The following is a 14,867-nucleotide window of genomic DNA, read 5'->3' as shown; positions in this document are numbered from 1 at the left end:
ATCGGACTCGGCAATTTCAAGGTAATAGATGACCTTTGCAGGAATATTTCAGAGTTCTCTGCAGCCGGAGCCATCATATAGTGGATCAGGAAAGCAATGGGAGGTTTAAAAAAGTGATGACAATGAGCTAAAACTCCTCTGAGGGGAGCCCTGCTCTGAAAGGACAGTATTATCTCAAGAACATAAGGGGAATGGGTTTTTTTGGTGTTTTTCAAGATGGGAGAGATTTGGGCATGTTTATAAGCTGAGAGGAAGTAAGTAATAGATGTTGAAAATACAGGAGAAAGGTAGATTAATTGATAGCAACATGGTCACTGAGGAAAGGCTGGGACTTAGAGCACCTGTGTAAGGAGGAGCTTTCAACAGGAAGGGAGACTGCTTTCCTCTGAGAAGGAAGATAGGGAGGGAGAAGGAGTCAAGGACGCATGTGTAAAATATTCATGGATCTACACAACAGAGGTACTTCCACCTACAAAACACCCCCTCTGTGAAGCAGAAGGCAGGGCACGTGATGAGAGCAGGGTGGATGGGGGTGAGTGTGCACGACTGAGGGTTTGGAGGGAAGCTGGCCAGGCATAGGATTGCTAGGTATCACAGAGGACTCCCCTGAAATTGGAGATCATCAGTTCGGGGTGGACCAGTAATTATAGCTCCCATGTGTTAAGCTGCCATTACTCAGGTATGTGCGTACACAAAATCTTGCCTTTGTCTCCATTCCTCTACAATGTAATAATATGTCTGTGTGAATTTCTTTTCATTGATCCTGCTTGATTATTCTTTTATTTCCCAGATATCATGATTCGTGGCTTGCAATCATTACAAAAAGTTCACAGCTATAATTGCTTTGAATATTGCTTTTCATTTATGCTCTTCTTCTGGAATTCCTTTTAGATATACATTGAGCCTTCATGCCTCTTAACACTTCTTTCACATTTTCGATCATTTTTTCCCCCTCAGATCTAGTTACTAATTCCTTCATTAAATCTATCCTGTTTTTAAACTGCTGAATTTTAATTTCTATTGGAAGACTTTTTTCACGTTCAGAAGTTCTATTGGTTGATTATCAAATCTTCCTGTTCTTTTTTGATAGACCTGCTTTTTTCTCATGTTTTCTTATTTTAATTAAATAATTTTAAATACACAATAGTAATTATTATGCAAATATTAAATACTCATAATATTATCTGAAGTTGTTTATGACCTAATTTAGCTATTTGTTGTGTTTGCTGTCTCTCATAGTGGATTTAATCTTTAATTGTGAGCTCATCTTCAGCAGTGCTTTAGTGAGAAATTCACTGTAACCTGGATTGAGGCTATATCCCTCCAGAGTGTTTTATATGTATGTATTCTAGAGATCCCAGAGTAATTACAATCTCTTACTGCTAATTTTAATGTTAATTGTTCAATGTACATGTTTCTAGACCATCCAGGTATTGTAAATTCAAACTCCAAATCTGAGTGAAGACAAATCCACGGTTATAAATTTCTCAGGAAGTATTTTTCTCCCAGAGATTGAGCCAAGACAGACAAGCCACATTCCTGAGCTTTTTTCCTAGACCACCATTGCACTGAAGAGCAGCTCTTCAAGGGTTCCATTTAGGAAGAATGGAGGGGAACCCAATGAAGAAACCAAAAAACCTGTCAGATATGTAGCAGATAGGAAAGAAAGGAGGGAAGAAAATTTTAAAAACAAAACCAAAAAAAACCCACAAAATACAAAAGAACTTCCAAAACAAAATGAGCCTGCAAACTAAAATTCCAAAACACAAGAATAAATCTAATGGTAAGAAAGGTAAGGTGGGCAACAATTTTTTTTTTTAAGTTGGACCATTGAACTAACTCGAGATGAAATTATTATTATTTTATTTTATTTATTTATTTTTTTGGTACGTGGGCCTCTCACTGTTGTGGCCTTGAGAGCCGTTGCGGAACACAGGCTCTGGACGCGCAGGCTCAGCGGCCATGGCTCACGAGCCCAGCCGTTCTGCGGCATGTGGGATCTTCCCGGACCGGGGCACGAACCCGTGTCCCCTGCATCGGCAGGCGGGCTCTCAACCACTGCGCCACCAGGGAAGCCCAAGAGATGAAATTATTTTTATGGAGGCACTGGAAGAAATTTTCACATATTGGGGTATGGGGAAGTCATTCTGGCTTATACATGATTTGGCCTATACTTTATGTGACCTGGAACAGCCTGTCTTATGGCCAAGCTTGTACATCTGCTTTAACCATTAAAGAGTGTCAACTCTGGGAGCTTCCCTGGTGGCACAGAGGTTAAGAATCCGCCTGCCAGTGCAGGGGACACAGGTTCAAGCCCTGGTCTGGGAAGATCCCACATGCTGCAAAGCAGCTAAGCCCATGCGCCACAACTACTGAGCCTGTGCTCTAGAACCCAGGAGCCACAACTACTGAAGCCCGTGCGCCTAGAGCCCATGCTCCGCAACAAGAGAAGCCACTGCAATGAGAAGCCCGCACACCACAATGAAGAGTAGCCCCCCTTGCTGCAACTAGAGAAAACCCGTGTGCAGCAACAAAGACCCAACACAGCCAAAAATAAATTTTAAAAAAAGTGTCCACTCTGAAGATAGGGATAAATGATCCCTGTTCCTATGACACCAATGCTAAAATACTCCTTCAAAGATGAGGGTCCCTTCCCAGACACCAAGGTCATCCTGACTCGCTGTGTATGTGCTAATGGCTCTTTTGAAACCTTGAAGGAAGGTACCCCTGTAATGTTTGATGTTTGTTCTTTGTTCTGATAAGATATAAAAACTGTACTGAAAACCATGCTTCTCCAGAGGGCTTTCTTCTTCCTTGGTGGAGTCTACGCTTCTGGTCTATAGTTCGCAGTTTTGCTTGAATAAAACTCTCTTCTATTCTTTATTAGAGATTGTTTATAATTGGCATCGACAGAAGATTTTGATAAAGCCCTTAAAGTAAGTATGCTCAACAAGAGAAATTAAAGCACAACCTCCATTTTAAAATGTTTTTAAATTATGGGAAACAATTATGCAAGAATGAAGCAAGAACATATAAATATAAGAAAAAATAATTATAAATATTAGGAAATATGTAATCATTTAAGTTAAAAACCTAATAGATGATACCCAGAGAGAATTGGAAAACAGTATTCAAGAATTCACCTAGGGCTTCCCTGGTGGCGCAGTGGTTGAGAGTCCGCCTGCCGATGCAGGGGACGCGGGTTCGTGCCCCGGTCCGGGAAGATCCCACATGCCGCGGACCGGCTGGGCCCGTGAGCCATGGCCGCTGAGCCTGCGCGTCTGGAGCCTGTGCTCCGCAGCGGGAGAGGCCACAACAGTGAGAGGCCCGCGTACCACAAAAAAAAAAAAAAGAATTCACCTAGATTGAAACAAAGAATAAAAAATATGAAAGGGGACTTCCCTGGTGGTTCAGTGGGCAAGACTCCATGCTCCCAAGGCAGTGGGGCCAGGGATCGGGGAACTAGATCCTGCATGCATGCCGCAACTAAGAATCTGCATGCCACAATTAAGAACTAGTGCAGCCTAAATAAATAAATACTTTTTTAAAAAATATGAACGTACAACTAGGTGTTATTGGGGACAGATTGAGAAGCTCTAGAATCTATCTAATGGGAGAGCCAAAATGGAGGGAATAAGAAAAGCGATATTTGGAGAAATAATAGGTTAAAAATTTCCAGAACTAAAGAAAGTCATGAGTTCTCAGAAGAAAGTGAACCAAGGAGGATAAAAGATAAATCCAGACTTAGAGATATCATAGCAAAACATAAGAATGAAAGAAGAAAAAGTAAGTTATGAAAGTACTAGGGAGAGAGCACATCTATAAAGGAAGAACAATTAGATGATAGCAGATTTCGCATCCGCAATAATAGAGACCAGGAGAAAAAGGAAGAGGCTGAGAAAATTCTCCCCTCCCTTCCTCCCTCCCTCCCTCCCTTCCTTTCCTTCTTCCATCCCTCCCTCCTTCCTCCCTCCCTCCCTCCTTTATTTGCTAGACAGGTTGATTCCAATGTTCCCAGGGAAAAACAAACAAGTAAGACTAGACAGGAAAATTATGAAAAATGAAAGCCCCCCCAAACAATAAAACATATTATAAACATGTTTATAATAATTAGACTAGAAAGAATAGGAATTGGATACAAATACACATAAAAATGTTGTATCTCATAAAAGTGGCACTTCAAATTGGTATCAAAAATAAAGATTTTTAATAAATGGCATTGGAATAAGTAAGGAGTTATTTGGGGAAAAAATTAAGTTGGAGCCACACTTTACACTACAAGTAAAATTCAAGATGAACAAAATATTTAACTAAATAGAAAACTAAATCATAAAAGTACTAAAAAATTCTGGTATCATTTTTTATTAAATAATTGATAAATCTAAGTAAACAAAAGTAAGAAATTTCCTCATGGCACAAGTCACTATAAATACAATCAAAAAGCCAACAAAAAACGGGAAAATATTCTTGAAACATATTACAGCTAAAAGACTAATTTCCCTAAAATACAAAAAGTTCCCCAAATCAACACAATGTTAATAGCCTAAATTTTTTAAATGACTAAGGCTATAAATAAAACTGATTCCCAAAGGAGGAAATAAAGATGGATCTTAAGCATAAGGAAAGGCAACCTTACTCATAAAAGAAATGCTAATTAAAACAAACCTGAAATGGCATTTTAAAATCTATCAACTGTGCAACGATCCGTAAGTTTGGTAACACACTGAGCAAGGAAATATACAAGGAAACAGGCACTTCCATACCCTGTCAGTGGAAGTGTTCATAGGTGTAACCTCTGTGAAGGGCAATTTGACACTATCCAATTACAAACGTACATACTCTTTGACACAACACTTTGCTGTTCTGGGAATTTAAACTCTCTATATACTACTGTTTGTATATTATGATAGGTACTCAAGATACACTGTTAAGTGATAAAAGGAAGTTGCGAGATAGTATCTACATTATGAAACTTTCTATAAAAAAGAAAAGGAATATACACATACCAAGATATACAGATTTGCTTACATTTTAATGGAATTTCTCAGAAGTATGCACAAGAAGCAGGTTGGATTGGTTGACTCTGGGGAGGGGAATTGTGTGGCAGAGGTAATGAGATAGCAGAAAGACTATGAAAAGAATATACCTTTTGAATTTTGAAACATGTAAATATATTACCTATTTTAAAAATAAATTATAATAAAAATTTTAAACTTCAAAGGACTCCAAATTTTAAAACTAATTAGAGAGTTCAGTGAGGTTACAGGATACAACATCAATAGTGTTCCATACACTAGCAGTAGCCAAAATGTAGTAGGAGAAAAATGACCCCATTAATAATGGCAACAACAACAAAAAAGTTAAGTGGTATCTATATCATGAAGAAAACTACAAAAATACTGAAGAATATTTTAAAAGGCATAAATAGATGGAGAGCTATACTATATTCATGGATGTTAAGACTTACAATCACAAAGATGTGAATTCCCATAAATTAATCAACAAATGTAATCTCATTCTCATCAAAATCCCAACAAGCTTTTTCATGACACTTTACAAGAGAATGAAAGGATGTATACGTTGAGTAAAAAGCAACAGCAGGGCTTCCCTGGTGGCGCAGTGGTTGAGAGTCCGCCTGCCGATGCAGGGGACACGGGTTCGTGCCCCGGTCCGGGATGATCCCACATGCTGCGGAGCGGCTGGGCCTGTGAGCCATGGCCGCTGAGCCTGCGCGTCTGGAGCCTGCACGTCCGGAGCCTGTGCTCCGCAACGGGAGAGGCCACAACAGTGAGAGGCCCGCGTACCGCAAAAAAAAAAAAAAAAAAAAAAAAAGCAACAGCAAAGATAATTTTGAAGAAAATGATATGGAGACTAGAGGAAACTGTGAGGACTAGCCATACCAGATATCAAAAGGTAAAATAAAGCCATAGTAACTGACAGAATATCACTGATGCAGAAAGGGAAAACAAGCCATTGGAAAAGAATGGAGAACCCAGAGACAAACCCATGTATATAAGAAAACTTGGTCTCCTTAGCTGGGTCTTTGAGGCTATATTCTATGCCTCAACAACAGCATTTTAACTTTTTACCATTTTTACTATTTCCCGTGCTTCATTTAGGCATCTAGGTATGACCTACTTACGTATCATCATCATCAGATCTTGGTCCTGGTTGTTCTTCATCTACTTCAATGTCAGAGGCCACTTCTACCTTCCCCTCTTCTTTAGGAAGCCATTGTTTTAATGGTCCCACTGTTAAATGACAGAAAGAGAGATTAAAGCATCCCAGCCTATACATCTCGAGAGGGACATATACTAAAAATCCTATATTGAACATCAACCACAATGGTAAAACCTTTGAATAATTTCCATTAAAACAGAGAATAGACAGGTGACAACTGACACCAACTATTCCGCATTGTACTGAAGGTAGCAGGCAACACAAGAGAAAGAAGTAAGAAGAATAAGGATCAGAGATGAAGAGACAAAATAATCCCACTTTGGGAGTAGATGCTTTGATTGTATAGAAAATTTAAGAAAATCTTGTAAAAACTTAAGACTTTCCAACATTATTGCAATACCCTTATCCTTCGTTGTTTTTACACCCAGTATTCAGTTTATGGTTACGGTTAATCACTGATGTCTGCAAAGAAAACCCAAAGCACACACCCACAATTTTATCTTTTTTGGTGAGGGGAGGAAGGAGGTGAGGGGGTGAATTAATTGTTGTTATTTAAAATGTACTTTTTGGGAATTCCCTGGCGGTCCGTGCCTTCACTGCCAAGGGTGTGGGTTCAATCTCTGGTTGGGGCACTAAGATCCTGCAAGCCCCACGGCTCAGCCAAAAAACAAAAACCTTGACTCTTGTGATTTCAAATAATGCCCACATACTATTAAATACTTTGCAAACATTAAAAAAAGAATGAGGTAAGCCAGACTTAAAAATTAAATTTTGTTTTTTAAAAATGTACTTTTTTTCTCTTGGGAAAAAAATCAGAATGAAGGTAGTACAATATTTAATTTCTTTATAGAAAGCAGCATCCCCTCAACAACTCTAAGCTTCCAATGATTATGAGATGCACATATTTTATACACCAATAGCAAAGAAAATGTTCCCAATAAAATGGGACAATGTCTTCTTAGCCCTTAGAATTTATATATATATATATATACATATATATATATGTATATATATATATATTTTTTTTTTTTCCGGAACGCGGGCCTCTCACTGTTGCGGAGCACAGGCTCCGGATGCGCAGGCTCAGCGGCCATGGCTCACAGGCCCAGCCGCTCTGCAGCATGTGGGATCTTCCCGGACCGGGGCATGAACCCGTGTCCCCTGCATCGGCAGGCGGACTCTCAACAACTGCGCCACCAGGGAAGCCCAGAATTTATATTTTATATAAATTACTATAAGAACTCTTTTAGTCCTCCCTAAGCATACATTTTTAATCACTCTTGCATATTCATAAAAATGAAAATATAGGTGAAAAAAATTGGATAAGGTATAACTAAAATTCCTCACATTCACAGTATTACTCCTCTGAATTGTTATTTTTTTAACATATCAATCAAATTATTTTGGATCCCAATTCAAAGAGACCGTAATAAAACAATTCATGAGACAATCAAGGAATTCTGAATTACTTTTTGTGTCGATGTCTGAGATTTTTTTGTTTGTGGTAAAAGAAAAAATAACATAAATTTACCCTCTTAACTATTTCCAAGTGTACCGTACAGTATTGGTAACTATATGCACATGGTTGTACAGCAGCTCTCTAGAACTTTTTCATCTTGCATGACTGAAACTCTACTCCCACTGAAAAACAACTCCCTATATCCCCCTCCCCCCAGCCTCTGGAAATCACCATTATACTTTTTAAGAATTTGACTCCTGTAAATACCTCACCTAAGGGGAATCTTGCAGTATTTATCTTTCAAGACTGGCTTACTTCACTTAGCATAATGTCCTCAAGGTTCATCTATGTGGTAGCTTGTGACAGGATTTCTTTCTTTTTTTAACACTGAATAATAATCTATTGTATGTATATACCACATTTTCTTTGTCCATTCATCCACTGATGAACATTTAGGTTGCTTCCTCATCTTAGCTATTGTGAGTAATGGTACATTGAACATGGGTGTGCAAAAACATCTCTTCGAGATCTTGTTTTCAATCTTTTTGTATATATACCCAGACGAGGGATTGCTGGATCAGGCAGTTCTATTTAAAATTTTTTAAGGAACTGCCATACCATTTTCCATAATGGCTGCACTATTTTACAATTCTACCAATGGTGCATAAGGGTTCCAATTATTCCACATACTTGTTATTTTCTGGGTTTTTTTTTTTTTATATGGTGGCCATCGAATGAGTGTGAGATGATAGATCTTTGTGGGTTTTGTTTTGTTTTTTAAAATTTTTATTTATTATTTTTGGCTGTGTCGGGTCTTCATTGCTGCACGCGGGCTTTCTTTAGTTGTGGCAGTGGGGGCTACTCTTCGTTGTAGTGCTCGGACTTCTCATTGCGGTGGCTTCTCTTGTTGTGGAGCATGGGCTCCAGGCACGTGGGCTTCATTAGTTGCGGCACGCGGGCTCAAGCTGCTCCGTGGCATGTGGGATCTTCCAGGTGCAGGGCTCGAACCCGTGTCCCCTGCATTGGCAGGCGGATTCTTAACCACTGTGCCACCAGGGAAGCCCCTCTTTGTGGTTTTGATTTAAAGTTACTGATGATTAATGATGTTGAGCATCTCTTCATATGCCTGTCAATGATGTCTGTTTTTTTCCCTACAAAAACCTTGGTGCAATCAAGAACATTGTTGAGACAGATTTTCTTAAAAGAATCCACAAAAGAACTAAAAGGATTCACAGAGAATTTAAAATGCTGGTTTCTTAAGTTGGCTTTAAAATTATGTAGAGCTAGCCTACTTTCAACTACCACTTTAGGAATTTTGCTAAGTATGTCTACAATAGTTAGCTTTTCCAGAATAATAAACTACCATATAACTTAGTGGCTTAAAACAGTAACCATTTATATAGGTCACAATTCTGCAGCTGGGCGATTTGGGCTGGGCTCAGCTGGTCGGCTCTTCCAGCTGGGCCCCTCATGGCATCTGCAGTCACTTGCCTGGCCACCTGGAGGTTGGCTGGTCTAGCATGGCTTCATTTGGGATGGCTTGTCTCTCTGTTCCACACGGTCCCTCATTTTCCAGCAGGGCAACTGGAGCTAGTTGAGAGATGGACAGGATTTCAAAAGAAAGAGCAGAAGCTCCTTAAATACTCAGATTTGCCACACCATCACTTCTGGTGCATTCTACTGACCTAAGCAAATCACAAGACCAGTCAAGACTCAAGGGAAGAGGGGAAGAAGAACATTTAATGACAGAGGAGCTGCAAAGTCATACTGCAAAGGGCATGGATACAGGGAAGAGTGAAGGACTGTGCTCATGTTTGTAATTTATCATAACATACCTTTCCCACCCAAACTGTACAACCATCTGGTTCCTAGGTGTCTAAAGAGTATTTCACTTTAGTCTCCAGGAAAAAAAAAATCCCTACCCTCTGTTAGCAAGTGGGATTAAAAATAGGAACTTTCCTCCAAAGGTGGAATTAAGAGCAAAGTGTGGCTTTTTTTATTTTTTATTTTTTTTCGGTAAACTGTTACATGACTGCTCATGTACACACAAGTAGAAATCTCACCCACTTACATTTACCTATTTAAATCAACATATTTCATCCCAAATCATAGCCCATGTTACTTCCTAAAGCGCATTAACCAAATGAAACAGATTGATATATCTCATCTATGAGGTAGTCTGGCTAATTAAAAGCAAGCCAGAGTATTCCTCCTGGTGTGGGAATCTGACAGTTTTTATTTTCCTGTCTTAGGAAGACAGTTTTAGGAGGCTCTTATTTTTGTTTAACAGGATAGAAGAAAGAATGAAAGGCTAACTACAGAAATGTAAATCAGCTGTTATCAGGATGTGCAACTATGATGTTACCAAGGCAACTGTGTGGCCCGAAAACTTACACTAGAAAAATAGACGTTACCTTCCCACCAAGGATTCCCTTGGAGTGGTTAAACTATAAACAAAATTACTGACCTGAATTAATTATGCACATGTAAAAAAATACTTCTCTTTGAAAGAGTGTCACTCTTACTACTTAGAGTCATTTAAAAGGATTTTGTAAAGTCTTGCTATTTCAAACTTTTAAAATCAGCACAAATTAAACATGTACTTGATAAACCCTCATTTTTATTTATTTATTTTTAATTAATTAATTTTATTTATTTATTTTTTTGCATTGGGTCTTCGTTGCTGTGTGCGGGCTTTCTCTAGTGGCAGAGAGCTGGGGCTACTCTTCGTTGCAGTGCACAGGCTTCTCATTACAGTGGCTTCTCTCGTTGCAGAGCATGGGCTCTAGGTGGGCAGGCTTCAGTAGTTGTGGCATGCGGGCTCAGTAGTTGTGGTGCACAGGCTCACTAGTTGTGGCTCGCGAGTTCTAGAGCGCAGGCTCAGTAGTTGTGGCACACGGGCTTAGTTGCTCCACGGCATGTGGGATCTTCCCAGACCAGGGCTCAAACCCGTGTCCCCTGCATTGGCAGGCAGATTCTTAACCACTGCGCCAGATTCTTAACACAATTCTTAACCATTCTTAACCACTGAGGAAAAGTCCAAACCCTCATTTTCAAATGGAATTTAGAGCTAGAAACATCAAAGGAATTTATCTTCAAGGAGTTGGATATTTAAGCTGAAGACTGACAAACGATATATGAATCATACTTAAATGTACGACAACGAATCCTTAAATGCCTTTATAAATTGTGTCTATTACACCTGTAATCAAAGTTATTAAAATCTACACATGCAGAAAGTCTTTACAAAGACTCCATAGAGCTGTAAGAATAATTAGCATTGTAATTTCCTTATCCAACTTGATAGCAATACAAATATTGGCAATCCCATGCCTTTACATAAAGTGATAGTAAAAACGTGCTATGGCTGTATTTTCATTCACAAAGACATGGTGGGGCTTCCCTGGTGGCGCAGTGGTTGAGAGTGCGCCTGCCAATGCAGGGTACACGGGTTCGTGCCCCGGTCCGGGAGGATCCCACATGCCGCAGAGCGGCTGGGCCCGTGAGCCATGGCCGCTGGGCCTGCGCGTCCGGAGCCTGTGCTCCGCAACGGGCGAGGCCACAACAGTGAGAGGCCCGCGTACCGCAAAACAAAAAACAAAAAAACAAAGGCATGGTGACTTACTAAGTTCTGGGCATTATACCAGGCGCTAGGGATGGAGAGGCCGAGTGGGGTGGTGATCAAGACAAAGCTCTCAGAAGCTTATAGTCTAGTGAGGAAGAAAGATATTAAACAGGAAACTAAAGTGAACTTTACTTTTATGATCAGAGAATTACAGTGTCTTGTGGGATATTAAGCAGGGAAACCAAACTTAGAGGAATGCAAAGGAGACGTGCCCTGATGTTTTCTCAGGCATTTAAAACAGTGGTTCCTGGGGGACTTCCTGATGGTCCAGTGTTAAGACTCGGGCTTCCACGGCAGGGAGGTGTTTCAATCCCCAAAAAAACAAAAACAAAAATAAAAAACAGTGGTTCCAGGCTTCTCTGGTATTGCAGTGGTTAAGAATCTGCCTGCCAATGCAGGGGACATGGGTTCGAGCCCTGGTCCGGGAGGGTCCCACATACCACGGAGCAGCTGGGCCCGTGCACCCCAACTACTGAGCCTGAGCTCTAGAGCCCATGAGCCACAACTACTGAGCCCGCGAGCCACAACTACTGATGAAGCCTGCCCACCTACAGCCCATACTCCACAACAAGAGAAGCCACCGCAAAAAGAAGTCACTGCAATGAGAAGCCCGCGCAACACAACAAAGAGTAGCCCCCACTCGCCGCCAACTAGAGAAAGCCCGTGTGCAGCAATGAACACCCAATGCAGCCAAAAATAAATAAATAAATTTATAAAAACGAACAAAAAACCAGTGGTTCCTTGTCAGTGGTACACAGGCAGTAGTTTAATTGAGATCCAGGTTTTTAATAGCAATCTCTAAAATTTCAAATAAAATTGCTACTGCATCTTTTTATGGCCTGAATTTAAATGATAAACATAATAAGGAAATGTCTTTCATGCCTTTAACCAATATTTGAGTGTGAATGAATTTGAGTATGAGACTGAATTCATGTGAAATTGTCAGAGGCAACTAACAGAGAAAAGACAGAGAGACCTTAGACAAACTTGAGGATTTACAGAAAGCTTATTAGAATTTTTTGGATTAAAGGGAAGCATGTCAATCAAGTTACAGGCTCTTCCACTCATTCATTCCAATTATTAACTGATTAAGAATCTCCTATATTCCAGACACCTTTGTAAAGCCCTGTTCGGCAATATAGCGAAAAGCAGGGAGGGAAGGGTATCTGCTGATAAAACATCAGAAATGGCCAGGAGGTTGCATCAGAGTGAAATCTTACAGGAGGAATTACTTTGGCAAAGGGAGGAGTCTTTAGAAAGACTCACCTTTCTAAACTGAGGGAGAAATATTTGCTGATGGAGAAGTGCTAGCAGCCCTGGTGCCCGGAGAGGCCATCCGATCTTGAAGGCACTTAGAGTCTGCAGAGTCTGGATTTTATCCTTGAGGGTATGGGAGAATCTTTTGCAGGATTTAAAAGGATTTTTAGGATTATCTGGCAGGGGTGCAGAGGGAGAGGTAAAGAAAGAAGAGATGACCAGAGACAGGAAGTCAAGCTTGCTACAGAGATAGGAAAGATGGGGTGAGGCCAACAACAGAGTGAGAGGCTGACAGAGCAGAGAAGGCACAGCTGGGGTGGGAGGGGATGCCTGCACCTTTAGCAGGTTACAAAAGAAAATACCTACATTTTGCTTTGAATGCTACCCTTAGAGACAAGTTCCTATGTTTAATCCCACTTGTTAGATTAAATTACTCATACATGCCTAATGTAAAGCCATCCATTTGAAAATGCAGTAAGTTCATGAGTTAATTAATTTGGTATGCAAGATCAAATGAAGTTTTCTATGACTCTCTCCAAGAAGCACAGGAACAAACCCAAGAAGACACATCATAGTCACCAGTATGTCACCATCGCAGTGTCCTGAAAGATGGGTGCCCCCCTCCTACCTGGTCTGTGGCCCCAGCCCTTGGCCTCCAGGCCAAGCCAGGCCAGCCCAAAATTTCTTCCCCACCGGCCCCCAGCCCCATCCTTACAGATGATGTTTCTATCCCAGGATAGAAGGGGAGGGAGCAGACATGCAATCACACTGCCGTCTGTGGTTTGAAGGTACTTGAAAGAGAGCCTTGAAGGCAGGGAGGCATTTCCTCTCTCTCTCCCCACTGCACTGCCACCCCCGCCTTGAGTTTTTAAGTGTGGCAGCTGAGATAAGTAATAACACCGAAGGACTTCATCTACTCAGGGACTCTGGTCCCTTCTCCGGTGCCTAGATTTTAGTCATACCGTCTTTCTTTTTCTTTCTTTTTTTTTTGGGGTACGCGTGCCTTCCAGACGCGCAGGCTCAGCGGCCATGGCTCACTGACCCAGCCGCTCCGCGGCATGTGGGATCTTCCCAGACCGGGGCACGAACCTGTGTCCCCTGCATCGGCAGGCGGACTCTCAACCACTGCACCACCAGGGAAGCCCATACCGTCTTTCTCAGTCTCTCAGGCCTGTGGATCTGCAAGTTCTCCCCACCTGAAATATTCGTTCCTCAATAAAATGCTGTCCATTCTTTCAGACTCACCTTTCACAAATATTCCCCTTCTCTTGAGCTTCACAAACGGGCAGACCCACTCTTCAGAAACAGTCGGGTACGACTCTTGCATTATTCTCAGTGTTGTCCTTCAACTTTGCAAGCACGCATCCGCCTCCATCACTATCAGGTTTCTAACCAGTCCTCCGCTCCGCTTCAGCCTCGCATCTCAGTAAGCCCAGCCCTGAAACCTCGCCCCTGCGCAGGTGTTCTCTGTTTGATACCTGCCTGCCCCAAATGGCTTTGCTCGTAGCAGTTTACACCTGCACACCCAGTGGAGGACCAAATCCCCACTGTGATAGGAATTCCCTCGAACTTTAGAAAGTAACGGTTGGTTTCCCTTAAAGTCAACAGCAGCATAATCTTGCTAAACATTGGAGGCAAAAACCCAAAGCCAAAAAAAACTATATTAAGATGTATTTTACGGCCCCCAGGATGGTAATTTGAGTCTGCTGAAGAGCTGTCAGAATAAACGGCCTCTGTGAGGTAGCGCTAAGCACTAGCGCATCACCTACAAAGCCACTGGTCCTTCCTACCTAACTTTTCATCACTTGTCAACCCATCACATTACAGAAAATGATCCTACTTTTCTCAGAAGTTCAAGTCTTTTGTTAATGGCATTTGGAACAGGTTTGGACAAGCAAATCAGCTTCTGAAAAGGCTTAGACACCCTCCCAATTCTCTCTCCAGGCTATTTTTATCCCCAGTCTGCATTTACACCTCTGACAAAATTCCACAGGGGACTATGTTCTTAAAAGTAAACTACATACCAAATTCTCCATCGTTGGCAGAAAATGAGCTACTTGTTAGATGTGCTGCTGTCAAAACACTCATTAAAGTTCCCGGCGTTTCAAGCCGCCACTGTTTCCTGTTTTCTGGAATGCCTTCAATCACGATCACTCGGCCGTCTGAAAAGGAGCCTGGATTATTGAAACTAAAAATGCTTCTTCATTTGAGTTTTTATAAAAATCACAGAATGTGAGATCCTTGGAGGTCACCTAATCCCACCCCTCATTTTATTAGCAAGGAAGCTGAGATACAGAAAAGTTTAGTGACAATATTATCATGTACTATTGGGCAGGAGAGTCATTT

At 41.1% G+C, this 14,867-nt stretch overlaps 1 protein-coding gene across 1 annotated transcript in view; it reads right to left on the bottom strand.

Annotated features, from left to right (window-relative positions):
- Positions 1-14,867, bottom strand: part of NEK5 (NIMA related kinase 5) — a 65,063-nt gene that overhangs the window by 3,191 nt on the left and 47,005 nt on the right. Inside the window, exons 20-22 of the mRNA XM_060287929.1 lie at positions 14,546-14,683; positions 9,131-9,229; positions 6,143-6,251 (exon numbers count right to left, since the gene is read on the bottom strand). Of these exons, the coding sequence (XP_060143912.1) occupies positions 6,143-6,251; positions 9,131-9,229; positions 14,546-14,683 (346 nt within the window). The remainder of the gene's footprint in view (positions 1-6,142; positions 6,252-9,130; positions 9,230-14,545; positions 14,684-14,867) is intronic.

Source organism: Globicephala melas, chromosome 18 (assembly GCF_963455315.2).
Source record: "Globicephala melas chromosome 18, mGloMel1.2, whole genome shotgun sequence".
In the NCBI taxonomy this organism is placed as follows: Eukaryota; Metazoa; Chordata; class Mammalia; order Artiodactyla; family Delphinidae; genus Globicephala; species Globicephala melas.
Note: the sequence above shows the minus strand (reverse complement) of the source record. Positions and strands in the feature narration are given on the sequence as shown.